The sequence below is a fragment of the Catharus ustulatus genome, chromosome 3 (genome assembly GCF_009819885.2).
Source record: "Catharus ustulatus isolate bCatUst1 chromosome 3, bCatUst1.pri.v2, whole genome shotgun sequence".
Taxonomy (NCBI): Eukaryota; Metazoa; Chordata; class Aves; order Passeriformes; family Turdidae; genus Catharus; species Catharus ustulatus.
In genome coordinates this window covers 73,907,387-73,930,713 of record NC_046223.1, presented here as the reverse complement: position 1 = coordinate 73,930,713, position 23,327 = coordinate 73,907,387, and the positions used below count along the sequence as shown (strand labels likewise).

Sequence of the window (23,327 nt, the reverse complement as noted above, 5' to 3'; positions counted from 1 at the left end):
ATGACACACCCACACAGCATTACAGCCCAGGCCCCAGATGGCTAGGAACCAGCTTTGCAGAAACAAACCTGGGCATCCTGGTGGACACAAAATAGAACATGAATCAGCAGAGTGCCCCTGCAGTGAAGTGTGCCATCCATATATTGGGCCACATTAGCAGCATATATTGAGCCATATAAGCAAGAGCATAGCCAGCAGGTCAATGAAAGAGATTAATCCCCTCTGTGTGGCAACTGTGAGACAGGATCTGGAGTGCTGCATCCAGTTTTGTGCCTCCCTGTACAAGAAAGACATGGACATAGCGGAGCAAGAGCAGCGGAGCACAGCCCAGATGGCCGGAGGTTGGAGCAGGGATGGAGAGGCTGCAGGAGCTGTGTGTGCTCAGCCTTAGGAACAGATGGCTCCCAGGGGATCTGACTCTTGTCTTTGGTTACCTAATGGAAGGCTCTATCTAATACAAGAGAAAGACAGATTCTTCTCAGAGGCATGCAGTAAACAAAGAAGGAAGGAAAACAAGCAAGAGTTGCAACCAGGGAAATTTTTTCACTGTGAGTGTGGTAAGTCCCTGGAGCAGGTTGCCCAGGGAGGCTGGAAAATCTCCCAGCTCGGAAATATTCAAAGCTTGGCTGGACATGGGCCTGCTCTAGTTGATCTTGCTTGATCATGAGGCAGGACCTGATAATGTCCAGAGGTCTCTTACTACTTTAGAGGTACTGTGATTCTGAATGTCCTTGCAGGGAACGGAGGAGAAAAAGAAAACAACACTGGAATTCTCATCAAACTATATTCCAGGTGTCACCCTAGATGTTCTAGTAGGGTGAAGCACTAGCAGGGCTTTTGTTTCCATCTATCTGGGCATGCAGACTACACCAAAGTTAAGGAGTAAAACCGGATAGGCACTTCAAGTCTGAAGCTGTTACTGGATGAGAACTGTGAGGAACACAATGGAAAACAGATAATTGAACAGAAAGTTGCAAATGTTTAAAAACATTTCCTCTTCTTAGCAGAGACTTTAACCATTATAAATAACTGGCAATGACTTTTTCCTCATATATTTGAATTCTAATCACTAAAAAATAATATTTCCAAAATCAAAGTAAATAATCCTATATGATTCTTTTAAATGCTGTTAAACTAACAGCTCATACCAAATGCAAAAACTGAGCATTCTCTGGAGCTTTTTTATTCAAATGTTGCTTTCAGAATTCAGGCTAATGTTGATGTTTAAATTCAGATGAACTAAAAACAAATGACAGCAAAAGCCTAGAAAGAATAATTTAGAATGTTCTCATAAAAGAATGGAAGCAAAAAGTTAAGACATATTTTCTTCCCTCGCTTCATCTGTTCTTTACTACTCCTGTCATACAAAGCACAGCAGAGGAGAGCCTGACAGGATACTTAGAGATTTTCCAGGTGACATCAAAACATTGGTTGCATACCACACTCCCCCAGACCCTGCCAATACAAACTACCTCAGGAGAAAAAGTAGAACACCAAATTGCTGAGGGAAAATGTTTTGTTTGGGTTTTTAATTCCTACAAGCACCAGTGACAGACCAAAGGCCATACTGCTGTGACCTGCACTGTACCTTCAGTTTTGCGCCATTACCATAAACACTCCATATTATGCCTGAACATTATGCCAAAGATTTTCACTACAAGTGTTGGGGTTTTTTCGCAGCATGTATGTGAGGTATACTCATTTAGAACACAAAGCCTCATGCATCTAATGACTGCCCTGTGGTTAGGTCCCTTCATTTAGCTGGTACAGCAGCACCCAAAAAGCTCCCACAGAGGGCAGCAGGAGCTCTGCAGTAGTCTCTAATGGTCAGCCTGAGCCGTGTTCAAGTTCACTATTCTGAGCACTCACGAAGAGAGGACGCAGAGGAAGTCCCACGAAGGAACATCTGCAAGCCATCCTCGCTGTCACTGGTGCTGGCCATGCTGTTCCTCATCTGCATCACAGAGAGCTGAGAGCAAAGGCTGGGCTGTCGATCAATCTTCTTCGAAGCCTAAAAAAGAAAAAAAAAATTACTTAAAAAAAAAATCAAACAAATTAAAATAAAAATGAAAAATTGCTATTTCTCTTGTAATAGACACTCTGGTCTCAGCTATGATTATACAAGAAAATTGTTATAGGAGAAGATTCTATGCAGTGTAAATCAGTTTAAATTGCAATAGAAAATGCCAGTAATATACTGGAACTGAAACACTGACAATTACGAAACTGCACATTAATTATTCAATTTCAAATTGCTTTTGTACTGAAATTTTCATCTATTTTCTTACAGAAAGCTTGGGGTTTATTATCTGGTAATTCATAATTTAAATATGATGCTCTGCAATTAAATGTAGTCTTTATGATGAGGCTGGTCCTCCTTGCTAAACAAAACAGCATGCTATATATAGAGGCAATTTATACCTTAACAGAAACATGTTCATTTCCTGGCTTTTCCTTCCATCATGTTAGAAAAGTGGTGAATGTCATTCCTTCCCAGCAGATGACCATTTGGCTCTTCATTCTACTGCAGACTAAATGTGTCAGGTGAACATTATCCTCTCCCTGTCAAATGGTCTGAGGAGCTCCCATTTTGCTTTGAATGGCCTTCCTGAGAAGCCTTTATACCACAGCATTTATATAAAGCCATACAATGCACCTTGTTAGGTATTACTGCAAGTCAGAATGCTATTTTAGGTATATGTGAAAGGTAGCAATCAATGACAAGACTATAATGGATAACTTCACTTTACTGAATTTTAGAAGTCAGGAACTAGTGTCCTATTCCATGCAGAAAGGAATGATTATTTCCCAACACTAGTGAAAGTCTCCTCAGGTAGGATAAAAATCACAAGTTTTGTTACAAAATAACTGTTTTGTTTTCCAGCTATTTGATAGTTTTACCTTCTTACTACCATCTTGAATATGAATAATCAATACTCAATTTATTTCCATAGGCCCCTACATACAGAAGTCAACCACAACATTTTCTGATGAGACTGACACCAGTTACAAGACATCAAAAACACCAATAATACTTATATTTGAAAGTGAAGCTTGCGAGAGGTGATATGTACACAGAGTGCTGGCAGTGGGAAAATTAAGAATTTATTTGATAGTTCTCATGCCAAGTTAGGTAGGAAGAGCTCATGCAACAGGATTTTTCTTTAAGGAAGAATGAAAAATACTACAAATTTCCCAAATGCTCACTTGATTTTGACAATATACATTTTCAAAATTTACCATAACAAACCAGCTACAATAATCTTAAATTTATGTGACAAAGACAGTACAAGAGCACAGTACTAAGACTTCAGTACAAAACTGAAGTGAAAGTGTGCAGATATTAAGTCAAAGGAGGGACAAAATTTGTTGGATTTTTAAATTCTTAAAAATTATGATAAGTAATAAGTAAGGAGACAAAATGAAACTAAACCACGATAGTTCATATCTCCATGAGTACACCCAGACCACGTATCAGGACACCTGAAAACCACTTCCTCTACAGGGAAAGAATGAGTTATATTCAGACCACATAACGTTTTATATATAACTATATGTATTTATGTGTTATATGTATTTCATAATTCCTTCCTCTAACTGCATCCTATCAACATAATGTTTGTTTGTTGGTTTTCATTTTTAACCCTCAAAGACACTTTGAAATTGTTCTTCCTAGCAAGCAGTTTTACATAATTGTTTGCCCCCAGTAAGACATTTGTTTTAAGACAAAATTCTGAAGCTTCTTTTTACAAAGACACTCATTTATTGGTGAGAAAGTATATTCAGGGAGAAGCATCTTTTCAGCTGCTGGCCATCATGTCTAATAGTCAGCTAGAAATACTTCCACAAGCTGATCAGTTCTGAATCTCAATTACTCATCTCTCTTGTAAATTACTGTGTTAACTTTAACAAATACTGCTTCTGACAGAAATGTTGCACTGACTCACACCTTGGCACTAAAAGGCCATGAGTGTGCACTCAGCAGCTGATGGCAGCAGGTTAAAATAAGTTGTATTAAGAGCATTTAAAATTGAAGTAAAACCACATTTGTATGTGTGAGGAAAATTCCCAAACAAAACTTAAAGTTGCTTACCTTGTCATTTAAGGTTGGGTCATTCAATGAATAAAGTTTATTTGTAATATCTTTGCCAATAAGGTACTTAAAGATCTCATACAGAAATGGCTCAGACTCCAGAAAGTAAGTCAGTCGTTCCCTGGACCAGCACAGGAACTTGCAGTTATCATCTGCAATAATAGTGACCTGGAAAATAAATACAGAATTAGCACATTTAAAAATGTTTTAAGGTGAGCACACTTACACATGCTTTAAAAGAAGTGATAGCATTTTATTTGTGAGTCCAATTAAAATAACTCTGAAAGCTATAAAGCTTTTTGGTATCCCTTTGTTATGAATGTGATATTTACAAATGTAAAAATTCTCAGCTATTTAGTATCATTATTTTTTTAACTGATATATGTTGCTTTACAGAAAACCTGGGAGACAATGACAGGGGAAAATCTCTCATGAGTTCCCAAGACATAAAAGCATTTATGTAAGAGGAAATTTATGTATGAAGTTAGTCCTATAGTGATGACAAGTACAGTAATTTCACAATTATAAGCCGCACCTGATTATAAGCCGCACAATACAGAGTGTGATAAAAGGTATCTATTCTATCACTATCTGTTGAGGGTGGGGGCAGTGATCCTTATCTCAATGGCAGATGTTCTGCTAATGGGCCATCCATTGAAACCAGGCAGGGCATTGTTCTTTATCTTTTCATAACCCATCCTTCCTCCAGCGAGTCATTTTCTGCTAATGGCCCATTGAGTCCCACTGTGGGACTGATAAAATTACTGAATCCCATTGGAAGTTGCTCCAGCCAGGGGAAAGAGCCCAACATTTCTTACCAAATAAAAACAGAGGTTTTGGGACACTAAGGGAGCCCCTTTCTCCACTGGACTCCAGAGGAAAACCGGATTTCTCCACATAACCACTGGACCTCCAGAGGGAAACTGCACCTTCTACAGGAGCACTGCTCCAACTGAATCACATCTGTCACTGCAGGAGGATGCAACCACCATTTAATGGGACTGCTACCAACACCCTGCCTGACGGGGTGTCAGGTTGTACTCTGACTTTGTCAGGGTTTGGAGTTTGTTTCTTTGTAGTGCTGTATTTCTATTTTGATTTCCCTGGTAAAGAACTCTTATTCCTGATTCCCATTGTTTTGCATGAAAGCCCCTTGATTTCAAAATTATTATAATTTGGAGGGAGGGGGTTTACATTCTCCATTTCAAAGAGAAGCTCCTGCCTTTCTCAGCAGACACCTGTCCTCCAAACTAAAACAGCAACTTTTTGTTCTTTGTCCATATATAAGCCGTACCTGATTATAAGCCGCACTTCGGGTTCGGACCAAAATTTTAGTCAAAATGGTGCGGCTTATAATTGTGAAATTACTTGCAGTAGGGCTATATGTAGCTTGGTTTTATTTTACAACACTCTCACCAAACAGGAAAAACCAATATCACTCAAAGGTCTCCATCAAAGAGATTTTGGTGATTTAAAAAAAAATATTTCCATCTTCCTCTCGTAACTGTCATCCCTGCTAATCCCCCAAGTACAATCTTGCAGCAGTTGAGCCAAGGCTGCGTTTGCTCAGTTATTGATGATCCAGTTATGGGTTCCAGGGGAACTTGCCCCCTCTCATGGGAGGATGGGGCTGCCAGGTTCATCCCCCTGTGCCAGCAGAGGGCAATGCCACACCAAAACCCACACTGGTCATACCCAGACACAGGTTCTGCGAGGGGGAGTCAGGCATCTATGAATGACTCAAAATCAGGTTCTCTCTGCTTTTATAAGATAACATGACAGCCTGAAAAAAAAAACAAAAAAAAAACCAAAAAAACCAAAAACATAAAGTCCTAGAAACAATGGATAACTGTCATGTACCCATGGATTTTTAACTCCACAGACTGAAATATAAGCCCACAGGCTGAGGAAGAATTTGCCAGCACTGCCAGCAGATGGGGTCCTTAAGACTGAACAAGGCTGCTGCTGTTCACATGGCAGCACCAAGCAGAGCCCACGAATAAAGGATGCGCACTGCTCCAGATTATAATAACTTCCAAGGCAGGCAGAAGCTGAGGCATGACCCTTTTCCCTTGGGAGGGACCGATTCCTATCCAGTTGCTTCCAAGAGAATGGGGCTGTGCCAAGAGGGCAGCCAGGCTGTGAAGTGAATGCATCTGGAGAAGTCTCTTCTTCCCTTGGAACAAAGCCCGATGTTTGACTGGAACATATGACATCAATCACTGATTTTAGAGTCTGCACAGCTCTGCCTCCCCCCCCTTCTGCCACGGTATCAGTGGGGACGTACCAGTCAGTCACAGTCCAGTCATCATTACACATACCAGCCAAAGAATATCAAGTAAGAGGCTGCAAAATAGCCATTTCTGTGGGGAAAAACACCCTTCTCTAAAAGTATTCCATCCCCTAAACTACAATAAAATATATTTAATATATCAGCATAACTACACCGCTAGAGAAATATACCCCTATTGTTCCCCATATGAATATTTTTATTCAAAATACTGAGACAATTTTCAGCTTATGCTGCTGAAATTGCAAATTGCAAAATAACAGGAGTATTAATACACTTTTATAAATACCAATTTCTAATTTCTAGTGCCTAAACTTCTAGATTTTCATTATTACAGTAGTTCTTTTCCCCTTTTCTTTTTTTGAATCAGTGATGAAACCTGTTCATATCGTCTTTTTCCATCAAAACTGCCTCTTAAATTATTTGTCTTGAACAATCTTGTAACACAAAATAAACTTGGAAACAGTAAAAGAGAACAGAATAGCAAGAGCCAGACTGCTCAATATACGCCATTATAATACTGTTTTGCAGCATTTAAAAGTTATTCTTGATAGGGTCCATCTTCAAATACCTATAGGATAGCACGTATAATGAAGGATAGTAAAATTATGCAAGTCAAATAGTTCACTGTTGACAAGATTTATACTCTGTTTTTTTAATGGTCTCACCAGATCATATCCAGTGACATTTAAAACAAAGTGTACCTGGAATTTCTCACCCCGGTTCATCTGTGTTGATCGAAATTCAGGAGAATCTATAAAGGCACAGGGGTAAATATTATGCAGAAAATGCCCTCGATAAGACACCTTCATTCTGGAAATAAAAATGTATGAAACAATATTTTAAAATCACGGAGGTTGATTAATTTAATAAAAAATTGGGTAGGACTATTGACAATGGTAAAGCAGTAGGTAACAGGAATAAATATGTTCATCTTCTGGAATATCACTCCCAGAGCTACCCTGTTTTCTGCCTAACTGATTCCAAGCAGAACAGGCTGCCAGACAAATAGAGAATTGACGAACATGGCATGTATCCACAAAACATTGTTATTTAATATGAGAAAGGTTGTGTTACACAGCTGGATCAGAATCAGGCTTCCCTTAGATAAGCAGCTTTGTGGTAATGAGTAAGAAAACCAATGAAGCCTGACATCACTGTTGCTTGTCATCATAAACTTTATTAAAATATTGGCCAGAATTTAGTATGAATTTCAAGACTACAGTTTGGCCATAGGCATATATTTTATGCTTTCTCACCTGGATTCTGTCTGCCTCTGGGCAGTGCACCTGCCCCTCTCTACTTCATGTACAAGTGCAATGAATCAATTCCAAAGGCCTGTTATTTTAAAACTTACTGGAGAGATACTTCTTCTTCCCTCATGCACCATATTTTTTAATCTTAAAACCTGAGAATGGGCTGAGGAGACAACTAGGATATCTAAAACTAAAAAAAACCAACATCTTGCTTATTTTGCAAGACACTGCCTTTGGCATTATACAGATATAATTCCCACTAAAATTCATGCATCTGCACACGTAAGTGGATACACAATATGGTCCCAGTAAGAGATATCCCTGCCACCTGAAAATGGTGTCACATAAGAGTGTAAGCATAGACTATTTGACCGTAGACCATAACATATTACAAACAATTGCAACCTCAATTATTTTCTAATTTATTCAACCGTAACACAAAGAATACTGTCCCCAAGCTTTTATAGAACTTTTATAGAACTTTTATAGAACCTACTTCCCCTTCAGGAGAATGCTTAGCCTATCATCAACTGATGTTTTATCTTCTGCTGCATAGGCTTGACCTGTCTTCAAAGTCTGAATGTTGCAGAATTGTCCAGTTAGTCTTTGGAAGAGCTCTGGAGGCACATGGAGAGGTTCAAACATTCTCTTGTAGAGGCTGCTAAGCTCCTTCTCTATCTTGATCTAGATTGGAAAAACAAGAGACATCAATAAACACAGATGCATTAGTTAAAAACAAGTAAGACTGCACACATGCTTTAGCTTGAAGGACATCTTTGGCTTCATTATGCTTAAGCAAGCAAAGAAGCGGTGATGTCTATTCACAAACACTACCTATGACAGGGTGACCAAAATCTTATCTAAAATTAGCCAGGCAGGCACACTGGTGCTTTAGAATGCTGTTCCATCCTAGTGGCACTTTAAATCACATACAAGGAGCCTCCTGAGACGTCTGTTGATGCAATAGTGAATAGGACTTGGGCAAGAATTATATAGAGTAAAAAAAATGAGGTTGTCTTTCACACTGTATGCACACATCACTGTGGCTGGCTATCTCTCAGGCTCTCCTGGGAGCCCCTCTCATCCCTGAGTTTCTTGGCTGACTTGCAGTAGAAAAGCAAGTCCTGAAAAACAAACCAATTATATTGAAACCACATGTGATGAGGGAGGAAAAAAAACCAAAAGCATTGCCAGCTAAACATCCCACATCTAAGAGCCCACCCAAACTCAGGCAGCAGCAATGAGGGAAAGGATGTTGGCTGAAATCCTAAGCCTGGAAGTCTTCCCTGAATAAAGAAAGCAAGGGATGAGACAATATTACAGCCTTCCTGAAAGCAGAGGCAGCCTGAATAAAGCCTGCATATTTGCCATGAGGAATACAAATTAGAACAATAAGCATCAGATAATAATAAAAATAAAGAAACAAGAGAACAAGGAAAAACAACCAAAAAAGAATGGTAAAAAGGAAGAGAGAGGCAAGTTTCTGATTCATACTAAACTCTCCCTCCAGGACCTGCAGGTCCTTTTCTGCAAAGCTGCTTTAAGTCCGTGGCATGTGCTGATGCACGGGGTTACTCCTCCCCTGGTACAGTACTCCACACTTTCTGTTGAACTCCATGAGGTTTCTGCTGCTCTGTTTCTCCAGCCCACTGAGGCCCCTCCAGAGGATTTCCCAACCTTCTGGCCTATCAGCCACTCCTCACAGTTTTGTGTCAGCAGGGTTCATATCTGCCCTACCACCCAGACAGCAAATGAAGGTATCAAACAGTCCTGGGACTAGTGCTGGTCCCGAGGTTACACACCACACACGAGTGTATGTGCAGTACACAGATCCAGATGGACTTCTTACCTCTGACTACCACACTCAGCCTTGCCATTCTGCCAGATTTCAATCCATCCCACTGCATCCTCATCCAGGTCACACTTCAACAGGCTGTCTATCAGGATTTTATACAAGACAGGGTTGAAAACCCTACAAAAATTAAGGTTGATGATATCACCATTCTCAGCTGTCTGGCCAGTCATTTCATTGTGGAAGGTTATCATAGAATGGCTTGGGTTGGAAGGGACCTTAAAGATCACCCAGTTCCAATCCCTCTGCCATGGGCTGGGACATCTTCCACAAGACCAGGTAGCATCAGAGCTTTAACCTGACCTTGAACACTTCTAGGGATTTGGGCAACATGTTCCAGTGCCTCAGCCCCCTCACAGTAAAATATTTCTTACTAATATCTAATCTAAACATACTCTCAGTTTGAAACCATTCCCCCTTATCCTGTTACTACGTGCCCTTGTAAAGTGTCCCTCTCCATCCTTCTTGCAGTTTCCCTTCCAGAACTGGAAGGCCACCCTAAAGCCTTCTCTTTTCCAAGCTGAACAACCCCAACTCTCCCAGTCTTTTCTCCTAGAGCACCTCTTCTGTCTCTGTGCTCAGAGCCCCAGAGCACTTCAGGTGGGATCTCATCAGAGCAGTCACTTCCCTCACTCTGCTAGTCACACTGCTTTTAATGCAGCTCAGGAGACAATTGGATTTCTGTGGCCGTGAATGCACATTGCCAAGTCCAGCCTCTCATCCACACCCAAGTTCTTCCCTGTAGGGCTGCTCTCTTTCTCTCCACCCCTCTGCCTGTGTTGGTATTGAGCTTTGCCCCAACCCAGGTGCAGAATCTTGCACTTGGTCATGTTGCATTTAATGAGATTTCTATTGGCTCACTTCTCAAGCTTGTCCAAGTCCCTCTGGATGGTATCCCATCCTCCAGGTGTGTCAAACAACTCAGCTTGGTGTCATCTGTAAACTTGTTGGGGGTGCACTCAATCCCTTTGTCTATGTCATTAACGATGACAGTAAATCGCACTTGTCCCAGTACAGACCCAAAAGGGACAGTAGAACTCTGAACCTTTGGCTCTCTGGAGTTGACCACTCAGTTTCTCATCCATCTATTATCAGGCTGGTTAAGCATGCTCCCTTTGGTAAATCCTTGCTGCCCACTCCTGATTACCAGGGTCCTTTTTTTTCCAGGACTATTTATACCTTCTTTTCAGGGATCAAGTTGAGGCTGACCAGGCTGCAGGCCCCTGGATTCTCCTTCTTGCCCTTTTTGAGGAAAGGAGTGGCATTTGCTTCCTCTGTTCCTCACTCACTTCTTTCAGTCACCACCATTATTCCATGACTATCAGGAATGGCCTTGCAATGACATCAGGGCTCTTGGACTTACTATGTCCAGTGCATCACCTGACCTGATGTTACACTGGTTTCACATTGAATCAATTACTACTCAAATAATTACTACAAGCAACTACATTCATATGAAATCCAGGTTTTAAATTCCCTGTATGTTCCTTATGCCACAATCTTTAATGCCTCAGAGGACATCTACACAGACAAAACAAGGATTAAAAACAAACATGCAAGATAAATTGTATTATGTTCAGGATTGTCCTGAGCTGTTTGATTTCAAAATATGTTCCATATACTCACAAAGCTAGATGACTATTTTACCAGGTTCCTGTTCTCTGGGAATTCTTTCATTTTAACAGCTGTACCAATTTAATTTGCACCTCTTTCTATACGTGACCACTGTAACTTAATGAAGTATGTTTTCATTTGAAAAAGGAATTTATATAGCTCCCAAGACTCCTGAACCCAAAACCAGGTACACACACGAGGGCAAATTTTGTCCCTGGAATGTTAATCCAATCCCTTAACTAGCACATGGGTCATGTTTCATGATCTTCCTCTAGTGTGTAATACTTTGAGGGGAAAGCAGGTGTAGCCACTTTCTCAAAGACAGATCAGATTGCAGGCTGTAGCTGTGCTTCACTGACCATTCCCCCTTCCCAAGCACAGCTCACTGCTCCTCCAGTCATGCTTGTGGGTCATATTCCAAACAAGCCATATGGGTAGGTGTAATGTTTTGTTCAGCAGGGGTTGAAATATTCTGGAATGCTGCCAGAACTCAGAGTCAGACTGATTAGACTCTGACTCCACTCCTACTAAAAAAGCCAAATTTGTAAAACTCCAAGGAATTGAAACCACTGAAATAATCTTCTGGTCAGAAAAGAAACTCACTGTGATTTTGCATGCTCCATTTAATAAAATAAATATTTAACAACTGAACATATCAATTATTCATTTTGTAATATGACTAACTTGTAATTATTCTTCCATTCCTTTCTTTCCTTGGAAAAACTGTTTGTGAGAATTACCAAAACTGATCAAGATGGACAATGCAATAGCTGCAGAGAGAATCTCATTCAAAAATTAGCTCCTAAGAGTTTTAATTTTTTCCCATTCTTTGTCCTCCTGTAGGAAAAACACTTAAAACAGCCTTGGGGTTCATAATAAACCTCTTAGACAGCTAAAAAGACATGCATGACTATTAGGCACCACTTCAAGTATGCTTGTTGATCATAGTTTGTAACAAAGGTTCATGTATTTTTTAGTAATTACTGAACATATTGTGTATTACAGCAATTAGAATAACATAATAGATTCTACATAATGTTCATAAAAACTGTAATTTCTCAATGAAAAGAAGACTACTGAAATCAAGGCTTAATATGCAAAGAAGCAGCAGTACCTGGCTCTTCTATCAGATCTAATTTTTGCTTAAGTTAAGTTGCACAGGTCACATAGCACATTTGATAGTAATCTTTGGGTGAATCTGTGTTCCAGACTGGAGGAACACTGATGTAGGTAGAGCCTCTTCCTTTTTTAACACATGTACTCAATTTATCAACTTGTTGTAGACAGATGCAATTTAACCTTTAGACTCCTTTTATATGCTGTGGTTGCCTGCCAGAGTGTGAGCAGCACAGAGTTTATGGGAGTGCCAAGCACCTCACTCCTGCTGTGGTTACCCTGACAGTGGGCAAGGGCTACAGAAAGAAAAACCAAAGTTAAAGGCAGGTGCTCCAGGCCTCCCTCTCTTAGAAGCAATTTTTCCCAACTTTGGTGACTCAATTTATCAGTTGAGTTCCACATTCTTACACAATCCCTTCTTTTTGTATCCACCCACAGAGTACTTCAATCACTTCTACCACTTAACCTAACTCCTACAAATAATTCTGCTAACAAATTTACTAGAGGATTTAGTGAAAATAACTGCCTCTTCAATAGGATGAAATCTATACCATAATGCACAAAGAACCCCAGTCTATGCCAACATAGCTTTTAGAAGACAACTGTAATTACAAAATAATGTATTTCTTTCTTAATTCAGTATTGATTCGCACATTGCAGGGTGATTTTTCGTTTGGTTGGGTTTTTTACTCAAGCCCAAATCAGCACATCATCTTCCCAGGATGCTTTTTCACTCACCAATAACCTTTTATTTAGATTTTTGGAAAGGGTTGGATGGGTACAAACTCAAGGACCATTACCTATGTTTAAGGATGCCACAACTCACTTTTAAAATACAGGTAAATTTAAAGGCTTGGTGTCCCAGGGAAATGGGTTTCTCGCAGCTGAGCTCTCCTGCCTTTTGCAATAGTTTCTGACTTTGGTGGCCATTTCCTGTCCCATCTGACAGAAGATTAAAAGCCTCAAGATTTATTAAAAAGGCTTAATTGGTGGGGGGATTGAAGAGAAGCAGAACATGCTAATTTGATTGAGAGAAAAGACTGCAAAGAGTTCATCCCATATAAGCAACCAGGGTACCTGCATGGGGTATTTAACTGTGGACACCTAGGGAGTAGGTAGAGTCTGGCCTCTCTGGCTCTCCTTTATCACAACTGCTATTTCGTGTGCGCTGGACAGCACGGCCATTGCTACCTAGCAGAAATACAATGCAGTTTCATCCTGTGCTGCATCCAGTGGTGACATGAATGGATTTAATAGGCTGAAAAAATAGCATTAGTAATACTAACTGAAGAGGAAGTTACCCTTTAAGTAGTAAACTCTTCAAGAGCAATTTGAACTACAAATATTTAGTACACATCTACAAATGTGTAGTGACAGATCAGTCTAGTTAGTTTTAAGCTGCTTTGTAGGCAAGACAGAAGTCAAGCTTTATGCTGCCTTGCCAGCTAATTTCTTAGCTGCTTTCTTGCACAGGCTGTGTTGAATTGGTGAAGAGCTTATTTCCAGTTAGATCCTGTTTTCTCTTTTTTTGGGTACAAATTGTTGCACACTTCCAAAGTATGTCCAGAATGGAGTTTCGGGCAAAACACAAAAGTATTCTGCTGAAAATATGTTCTAATCCATTGGTCTGCCCAGCAAACATGGGCAAAACTTCCTTTTTCTTGCTTCTTACTAGACTGTGAAATTTGTGTATTATACATACCGGTCTTCTTTTATACACTAGGTATATGAAATGCAAAAGGTTGACAACCAAAAACACAGAATTCCAGATCATTATGTCCAAGGCACAGCGATAGAGTGTAGCCCAAATGATGAATAATGCACATCCTGTAAAAATTAAAAAAAAAAAAAGGAAGTTAAATTTCACCAAATAACATTCCTAGAAAACCATCAAGAATATGTCCACTGAGTATAACTTCCCTGAAAAGCAATATATTCTATAAGCTTTAATGCAGTTAAGCTCTCTGGATGAAGGCATGCAACAACAGCTAATCACTGCAATGCTGCAAACAGGAACTGAGGGCAGGTTGACAGACTGCAGCCCTACTATATGGGACTTCAAAGCTGAAATGACAGTAATTCAGATCAGAATGGGGCAAGCAGAAAGGTACAGTCCATGATGATTTGTTACTGAAATAAAGTAGAAAAGAGATGGGCAGCTCACAAAAGTTTGTGTTGCACTAATTAGACAAAAAAAGGCCTAGAAATGAGCGTTCACATCTAATTAACAAGGAAGAGTTGCATAAAGACTTCCTAAAGTCATACATAGATATTTTTGAAAATTAAAATAAACTATTATTGCTGATGTGACCTTGTAATTCTCCTGTGCAATATCAAGGTGCTTGATATCGAATGTTTACTCCTTTTTTTACTCAAATGCTTACTCTTTTTTTAGTTGCCTTACTTTGAGTAATGACACTTGCTTTAAAAGATAAGGCATCATGTATGATTAGGGATTCCACTTTCAGCCTACAAAGACAGCACTTATCAAATGATGGATTATGTATTAGTGAGCCTCTTCCAGATAACTGTGAGCCTACCATCCAAAAGAGATGGCTGGAGAGGTCACAGATATATTTTCCCATAAGTTTCCTGCAAAGAAAAAAAAAGGAGACAGTGCCAAATGGGTGTTTTAACCCCTTTCTCCCTGAAGATGACATTGACTTAATGAGCTTGGTACTACCTAGTCTGTCTGGGTTGTTAACTGATGAGGTAGCACCTACATATGGATTAGAAAAATCAAAACATAGTGACTCTTGATCTGCTCACTAGTTAGACTGCAAGGCACAGGAGGATATGATGTCTGGATGTATTGAAGAGTAGCAATACTGCCGAGCAGCACAGAGGTGGGGCAGGGTCAAAGCAAAGGGAGCAGGTCCCTACGAACCAGCCCTCATTACTCATTCTGCCCACTGAGTAAATCTGCCTCTTGCTGCCACTCCAGCTTGCAAAACTCTTTTTCCCCACCTGCTCAAGATACTACAAGACCTGCAGATCAAAATGCCAGGCTCGGCAAGTGCAGAGCTCCTTTTGCTTTTAAAGCCAAGATAAAAGGTCTTGCAATGTTCAGATCCTTGGTCACCAGTGCAGTCTGTTTTAAGAAGTTACCCTATAGCAACTATAAAATAGAAAATGCAAGAGCATTGTAAATTCAAAGAGTTCCTATCGTAAAATTTACCCACACTATAATGCCAATAAGGACCCACTCAAAAATACATAAGCATGCCCTTGATGGTTTGGATTAATCTTTCTTGCACTGCAATGAGTCACTATTCCTTCTCTGATCACAAGGATCTTGTCCCACACAAGGTACAGAGGCTTTGAAATAGCTGTGGGACTGCAATGTTAAAAATCAAACCACACTTGCTCAGTCTCAAGCATGCCAAATTTAGGTTTTCCTCTCAAGTCAGACACTGGTGTCACAAGATTCCTACAGTGGTAGAAGAAACATGACTGATATCAGAACAGAGAATACAAAAGGCTGCACTTCTAAATGAGCAACAAAAATAATGCTGGTGACCCACAAGTGCCACATGTTTGAACCCACATTAGAAGAACACATGGGCTCACAACAAGCTTCTCAAGGAAAACCTCACTGATCTCAGACACACTAAGCCAGTGCACCTGCCAATACACAGTCTCAGTACTTACTTAAAATATAAAATAAAGATCTTAATGACCAGACATAGAATGACCAGTGACTTGAAATAAGTGGATTTTAAACATCCCATTAAACATCTGACATAAATGATAGCCACTTGTCTCATGGTGACATCTTCATAGGTTTGAAATTGTAAATTACAGTTCTAGGAAGTTTTAAGATTCAAGGGCTATATAATCTTTCTAGAAATGATATGTCAGGGTCAAAACAGAGCCTTAGACCAAAACCACCTTCATCAGAGCACAGTGTGCACCTTCAACAGAGCACAATGGTCATTATTACAGGCAGTACAGTAATTTCACGAATACAAGCCGCACCAATTTGACCAAAATTTTGGTGGAAACCCGGAAGTGCGGCCAATATTCCGGGGCGGCTAATACATTAACAAAATTCTAAAAGCTGCCAACACGGAAGTGAGAGCCCGCGGCAGCCCCAAGCCAAGCTGGAGCCCGGCCGGCCCCAGCTGAGGTGGGAAAGCCTGGCAGAGGCGGGGCCAGCAGTGTGGGGGGCGGGCGGCAGAGCCTGAGCCAGCAGGGCGGGGCAGTGGGGCAGCAGAGCCCGGGCCAGCAGGGCGGGGGAGCCCGGGAGAACTGGGGCTAGCAGTGCAGGGGAGCATGGCAGAAGCAGGAAGGCCGGCGGGTGGGGCTGCCTGGCAGCGGGGGAAGCCCAGCAGAATCGGGGCCAGCAGCGTGGGGGAGCCCGGCGGTGCGGGGGCCTGCAGTGCCGGCCAGGGCGAGGAAACGCGGCGGCGGTGCAGACGGGAGGGGGCGGCCGGCGAGCCTGGTGGCGGCGGCGGCAGCCCTGCCGGCAGGGCTCGCGAAAGCGGCGCTCGCGGGCGCGGGGCGAGCGAAAGCGGCGCGGGGCGAGCGAAAGCGGCGCGGGGCGAGCGAAAGCGGCGCGGGGCGAGCGAAAGCGGCGCGGGGCGAGCGAAAGCGGCGCGGGGCGAGCGAAAGCGGCGCGGGGCGAGCGAAAGCGGCGCGGGGCGAGCGAAAGCGGCGCGGGGCGAGCGGCGAGCCCGGCGGCGGCGGCAGCCCTGCCAGCCGGGCGAGCGAACGCGGCAGCGGGGCGGTGCTGACGGGAGAGGGGGGCCAGCGAGCCCGGCGGCGGCGGCAGCACCACCCGGCCAGCCCCGCCGAGCCGTGGCGCTGAGCTGGGCCACCCGGCCCCGTTGGCAACCATGAGCGGGCCGAGCCTGCCTGGCCCCGCCCCGAGCCAGTAAAGCCCGCTATGCCGCGATCCTGTTACTAATTGGCCAATTTGTGAAAGCTGCGCACGGATTCTCGCGACGAACGAAAGTGCGGCTAATATTCGGGGTGCGGCTTATCTATTGACAAAGACAGCAACATTGTCGAGGCACCGGGGGTGCGGCTTATAATCCGTGCGGCTTGTATTCGTGAAACTACTGTAATTTCACCATAAGTCACAGGGACCAGCTCCATAATGGTCAAACCCAGCCATTTCTGTCACATTTCTGTCTCCAGAATAATTCTCCTACCTACGGTCAGCAGGCCTCGCAGAAGAATCATATGAAGATTTAAAGTAGTTGGAATAACCAGTCCGACTGCAAAGCAAATGTTTGCCACGTGGAAAACAAGATGATGAATCTCTTTCCAGTTTTCACATGCAGTCTCATTGAGGGGATCAAGGGTGGAATTTTTTAAGTCTGGAACAAAACCTAGTGGAGTAACAGTGAGTGGGTTCATTGCTGTAGTATTCATCTTGGAGACTCCTGCAAGGAGAGGGAAAAAAAATTCACTAGGCATTAAACTGAAACATAGTAGACATACACATGGATTTTAGGGTTATTTTCTCTCTTCAAGATATATTTTCCATTATAATTAATGAAAAAATATTAAAAACATTTTAAAAAGACAAGCTAGGTCTATAGTTCAATAGTGCTTTGCTATCTCTTTCACCTAAATCACAGCTAGCAAAACAGAGAGGCTGCTAAGTTTGCTGCCAGTCTTTTAGGGAAGTCACTTGGTCTACACAGTTTGAACAAGCTTGCAAGACCCTTGTCTGTGTGCAGAACTACTGGAGAAAATGAGACAGCTAAAGACTATTTCTAGTCTTTCCATTTCTACATCTAATCTAAATATACATAGGATATTCTTGTTTTTGTAATAATAAATATAACACATATACCTTTTGCCTCAATTAAATGGAAAAAACATCTGCAGGTAAATACTAATAACAAACAAAAAAATTGCTATTTAAAACAAACTACACGGAGAAACTGGAAGATTTCAAGACACTATGTCTAGAATATTAAAAGCTGGTCTCTCTGGGTAACTGCAGTCAGTGTTACAACCTCTACTGAAGGTCTTCTCAACCCAGAGCAGGTCTCAGCAGAAGGAGCACGACTGCTCCTAGACATGTCTGCTGCCAAACACAGGAGAACCCTATTTCCAGCAAGGCATGTATGGTGTCTCACTGCCACAGCAGTAGAAATTGCATGGAGGTGGGCTAGAGTCTCATTAATGAACTATATGTACCTCACCCCTGAGCAAACAAGCTCCGTAACACACAATGCAGCAGGATTTGCATTCAATTAAATTCTGTAGACACAGTTCATGTCCCTGATGTGTGTCATCACTAACTGCATGTAATTCATCTCCTCAGCACCCAGCAGACAATTTTGGGTCACAGGTAATACACTGCTTCCTGCAGACTTGAATATACTCTGAAGCGTGTCTGTTAATTGAGAGTGTTTCTTGGCCTGTGAAATAAATTTGAGCTGCTTCATCCCTTCCTTTCATTATTTTCTCGCAATCCACCTGTGTACAGGGCATAAGCAAGTCAGACAGTTTTCAAAATCAATCAGTGTTTTAGACCCCTTCTGAAAGCAGTGGGAAGAAAGAAATCCTCAACTCTCTCTTAGAGCTCATCTCCTATGCCCAGAGCCTGTCACAGTTAAAGTATGCTACAGAATGTGCAGGCATCCTGCAGGATCAAACACTAGCACTGGTTTAGTATATCTATATCTGGATTTAAATTATTTTCAAGAGAAAAAGAAATCTAATCCTAATCCTAAATATCTGATATAATCCAAAATACACAATTCACTTATTTCTTAAGATACCACTTCTCTCTTTTCTTTCCTACATTAGTTATTCACAAAGATTCACAAAGGTTTGTCATAAACTCTACAGTTAACTGTTAGCAAAGATAAGGCCTATCCAAACACACTCCTACTTTCTTTCAGCTCTTCCACATGAGTTCATCAAGAGAGTCATTAGAGCACTTTCACTGTCCTGACAAAGCCACTCACACAGTGAGCCAAAACCCGAGCCCGTGTGAGGCTGCAGGACTGGAATTTTAACGCGCTCATAAACAGCAGGGAATTGCTAACTGGATAACTATGTCTGTGCTCATCTTACACACAGCTCATCTGGTGCTCCTGTTGTTTCCAAACAATATAAACTCCTTACACTGGAGCAGCAGGATCTCTAGATCTTTTAAAAAAACAAATAGGCTGAGTTTCTACCTATATTCGGTCTTTCACTGCCCAGTCACATGCCAGTAAAGGCATCACTTAAAATGCCAACAGAACAAGCAAAGACAACCAACCTCACACACAGATACACAACTCAACATCAAAGGAGGCTGCAAGAAGTAATTTCAGCTGCATTTGATCACAGATCACTCAGCTCTAAAGCATCATACATTAGAAGACTGGAAACCAAATGAACCAAATTAAATATACAGCACCTGACAATCTCATTCTCCTCACAGCCTAGCCAAAACACTGCTCCCCTTGCTCTTCACAAATACTGATGCAACAAATCACCAGCCATAAACTGAAATAATGGGAAAGAGTTTCTTCAAGTGTCGATCAAGCAATTTAAAGTGTCCACAGGTGTAAGAGGATGTTCAACACTTTTGAAGGTCAGGCTTACCTACTAGATTGCCTAAATTAGAGCCCAGGAATCTAAGTCTGCCCACCTCCAGTTTTTCATAAGCTTTGTCTTTATGTGAATATCTTTGAACTTTACTTACTACTCACAAACAATAATCACAGCTCCCCTAACATACTGGAAACAGCAGATACTAGAACTTCTCCATCATGTTGGTATCTAAAAGCTGACAGAAATAGATTGATGCTATCTGCAAAATGACACAAGGAGAGACTTAGACATGGCTTCCAAATTTCAACTACGGAGACTGCTTTGAGGATCAGGAGAAAAGGCAGACAGGCAGAGATACAAGCTGTGACCTAAAGTGGCTGCTTACAGGTTACACCAGAAAGACAAATTTCCAAAATGACAAAAAACAACATCACTGTAATTTTTAGGTCAATTCTTTAGTCCTAGTATCCACTGTTGCCAAATAATACTGAAGAATGAGGATTAAGTCTGCAGTTCCACAAAAGAACTAGCAATTATCATTTTTCACCTTCTCTGACCTCAGAAAGCCAAAAATCAATTTTGAAAGTACAGATTCAGGCCTTTAAAACTTTAATTTTGTCTACTAAGGATTAACATAGCACAAGACCATATAGCCATATGCTTAAGTCTTCAATGCAAAGACATGTATTAATATCAGGAGTTAAAAAAACAACCAACACAGTCAAATAATTCTGGAAAGTTGGGGTAAAATAGCATCCACTGAACTGAAAACTTCATGGAACATAAGACAAATAATTAAAAGAGCATGTTTTAATATTCATTATGGATTTAGATTTACCAAACCAAGAAATTGAAAATTCAGATGATTGAGACCTCAAACCATTTTGTTGTTCAAATGGGAAGGGGGGAAAAAAAGGGTATATATAAATAATAAAAACTCACTGACTCTTTAATATTGAACCTAATAGAAATTAATGTTGTTTTTAAAAAAAGCGCCTATTATTTTTTTTTTTTGGTGCATGAACTTAATAGAAAGTTAAGGTAATACGTGGTCAGAAAATACAAATTCTCAGAATATAAACGAGGAGAGCTTACTCTAGAATTTTGCTGTACTGAACAACAGTTTTATACAAGAGAACAAACTTCTGAAAGGCATTCCCAAAAGATTTTGTCCACAAATATTCAGACACCAAAATTACCTTGAAATAAGTGTGAATTTTATGGATACCTAAACAACACTCACAGAAGACAGACCTAGCATAAAATGTAAAGCATTTGGTTCTACTATGAGAACCAGCCAGCCAAGCTGACACGGGACAGTGCTGAGTGTCCCAGTTGTAATTACCCACATTATTGAGATTATTCACATCCCACAGCTTTACTGGTCAGCATTATTCAAGTGAACTTCTAAAATCTTTCCTTGAGTTTGTTTCTATAACTTTACAGTCAGTGCAATTAAAAAAAATTAATAATTTAATTATACCTGCAAAACTTTCAATTACTTTTCTATGGTCTTACAGCACAGAAGCTGCATATTTTAGGCAATAATTCTTTTGTGAGTTGAAGACAAGCTACTAGAGGTAGTATAGCTGAGGTAATTACAGTTTAAGTTACCGATTTCCTCTTTTACAATGCAGTAGGAGCGAATAGGAGAGGTTTAAGAAAATATGTATTTCAATACGCTCCATGCAGCAAGTCTCATTCAATTAATCGCGTCATTAACTAAAATTTGTTACTCTCCTTAGTCGCTTCAATCAAGAGAAGTTTAACAACACGTTCATTCCTCATAGTGAACAAAGTATCCAGCCCGTGAGGAAAGCTTTCCCCGCGCTCCCCGCCGGGGCTGCGCTCACGGACGCGCCGAGCGCCCGAGCCCGGGGCGCACCGCGGCGGCCACCCCGCAGCTTCAGCTGAGCCCGCAGCGTGCGAACCCCGAACCCCCGCTTTGTACAAAACCATCGAGAAAATAATTGCTAAACATCGAGAAGAACCGAGCAGCTGGTCCCTTTTCCCTCAAAAGCGCCACTTCGACAGCCGCAACCCGTCCCTCCTCCCCGCGGGCAGGGCACAGGCGGAGATCGCGGTCCCGGTGCGCCCGCAGCCAGGCACGGGGAGCGAGCCAAGGGAGCGGCAGAGCCGGGACGGGACCGCGCGTTCCCCGCGCTGGCCGGGCAGCCCCACGGCCGAGCCCGGCGGAGCGGCACCGCCGGCCCGGGGCTGCGGGACCCGAGGTGCAGAGACCCGAGGGGCAGGGACCCGACCGTGCAGGGACCTTAGGTGCAGGGACCCGACCGTGCAGGCTCCCGCCGCTCCCCACCCGCGGTGCCGCGGGAGGAGCGCTCCTCACCTGCCCGCGCCCGCGGAAAAGTTTCCCGGCCGCCCGGGCAGAGCGGCCAAGGCCCGGGGCTGCCGCTGTTCGCCGCTGGCGGTCCCGGAGCCGCGGCCGTGACTAAAATAGGCAGAGGAGCCGCGGGAGCTGCGGGCGGTGCCAGCGGGGCCGGCACCGAGCGGCCGCAGCGCGCAGGCGCCTCCGCCGGCACCGGGGCTGCGGAGGGGCGGGAGCTCCGCCGGGCTCCGATCGCCCCTCCGAGCATCGCCCCGGGCATCACCGCCGGGGCTTGGGGCCACCCCGCAGTGCTCAGCCGAGGCGCCCAAATTAGGTGGGGAGAGCCGTCCCGCAGAGGTGCGGCCGCGCAGCCAGAGCCCCGAGCCTGCCCAGCTGTTGGGTGGTTAAAATTAGGAGAGCCCAATTCTCCCCTCAACCTGCGGCCAGCAGTATTGCCCCTACATGGTGTGTCAAGGAGCCTCAACAGCCTCTATAAAACTGCTCTTCTCAGCTCGGCACCTGCTGTGGTTGCTTGGTCACGAGCGTGATGTTATAAGAAATGTCACCAAGTTTGCTCGTGTGGCACTTTGACAGCCCCCAGGAACGGCGTGCTTCCACAGCGGGACGCTTCTGTCCCCGCATGTCGGCATCGGCTCTGCCCGTGTCCTGTCCAGCCCCCGCCGGCACAACCAGTCTTACAGGACAGGTGAAGCAGTCACCGAGCGTGCCTTCATTCCCAGGAGGCAGGCGAGCAGCTTTCGGTGGTGAAAGGCATTCCAGCCCACCTCAAAACCTGACTGTCAGTGATGAATGAGGACTGCCAAGGCAGAAAACCCCTTTCAATGCATTCTGACGAGCTAGCTACAAAGTGGGGTTTTCAGCAGCCGAGAGCTTAAGATCAGCATTATTCTTAAAAATTTTTGGGAAGCATACAGAATCCAAACTTGTTTTTGAAGCAACAGTTTATATCTGTACACATCAACATGCATCTCAGGAGGCCCTGCCTTTGTTGCAGTTATTCGTGGTTTTGCACCTTGGACAACAGATCAGAATGTCTTCAGGAGTGCGTGCCATGTGAACAGAGGTTTTATGAATCCTGCTGCCTTGTATAAGATCTTCAAGATCTTATAAGGTTTTCAAAAACACATTATGAAATAATTATGAAGGACTTGATTTGGTACTATATTTCCTCCGACTGGCCAGCCATTTTTATGGATATGCCGTCTCTTTCCTGAGATATGTAGAGTAAGTGAGCTGGAAAAAGAGTGGGA

At 42.6% G+C, this 23,327-nt stretch overlaps 1 protein-coding gene across 2 annotated transcripts in view; it reads right to left on the bottom strand.

Annotated features, from left to right (window-relative positions):
• BVES (blood vessel epicardial substance) overlaps nucleotides 1-22,221 on the bottom strand; it is a 28,135-nt gene extending 5,914 nt beyond the window's left edge. Inside the window, exons 1-7 of one of the 2 annotated variants that reach the window (XM_033055640.1) lie at nucleotides 22,078-22,221; nucleotides 17,378-17,611; nucleotides 13,924-14,048; nucleotides 8,136-8,323; nucleotides 7,088-7,196; nucleotides 4,094-4,261; nucleotides 1,870-2,011 (exon numbers count right to left, since the gene is read on the bottom strand). In XM_033055640.1, the coding sequence (XP_032911531.1) occupies nucleotides 1,870-2,011; nucleotides 4,094-4,261; nucleotides 7,088-7,196; nucleotides 8,136-8,323; nucleotides 13,924-14,048; nucleotides 17,378-17,600 (955 nt within the window). In that variant the 5' untranslated portion in view covers nucleotides 17,601-17,611; nucleotides 22,078-22,221. The remainder of the gene's footprint in view (nucleotides 1-1,869; nucleotides 2,012-4,093; nucleotides 4,262-7,087; nucleotides 7,197-8,135; nucleotides 8,324-13,923; nucleotides 14,049-17,377; nucleotides 17,612-22,077) is intronic. The other variant, XM_033055639.1, reaches the window with a different exon arrangement.
• Between the last annotated feature and the right edge of the window lie 1,106 nt (nucleotides 22,222-23,327).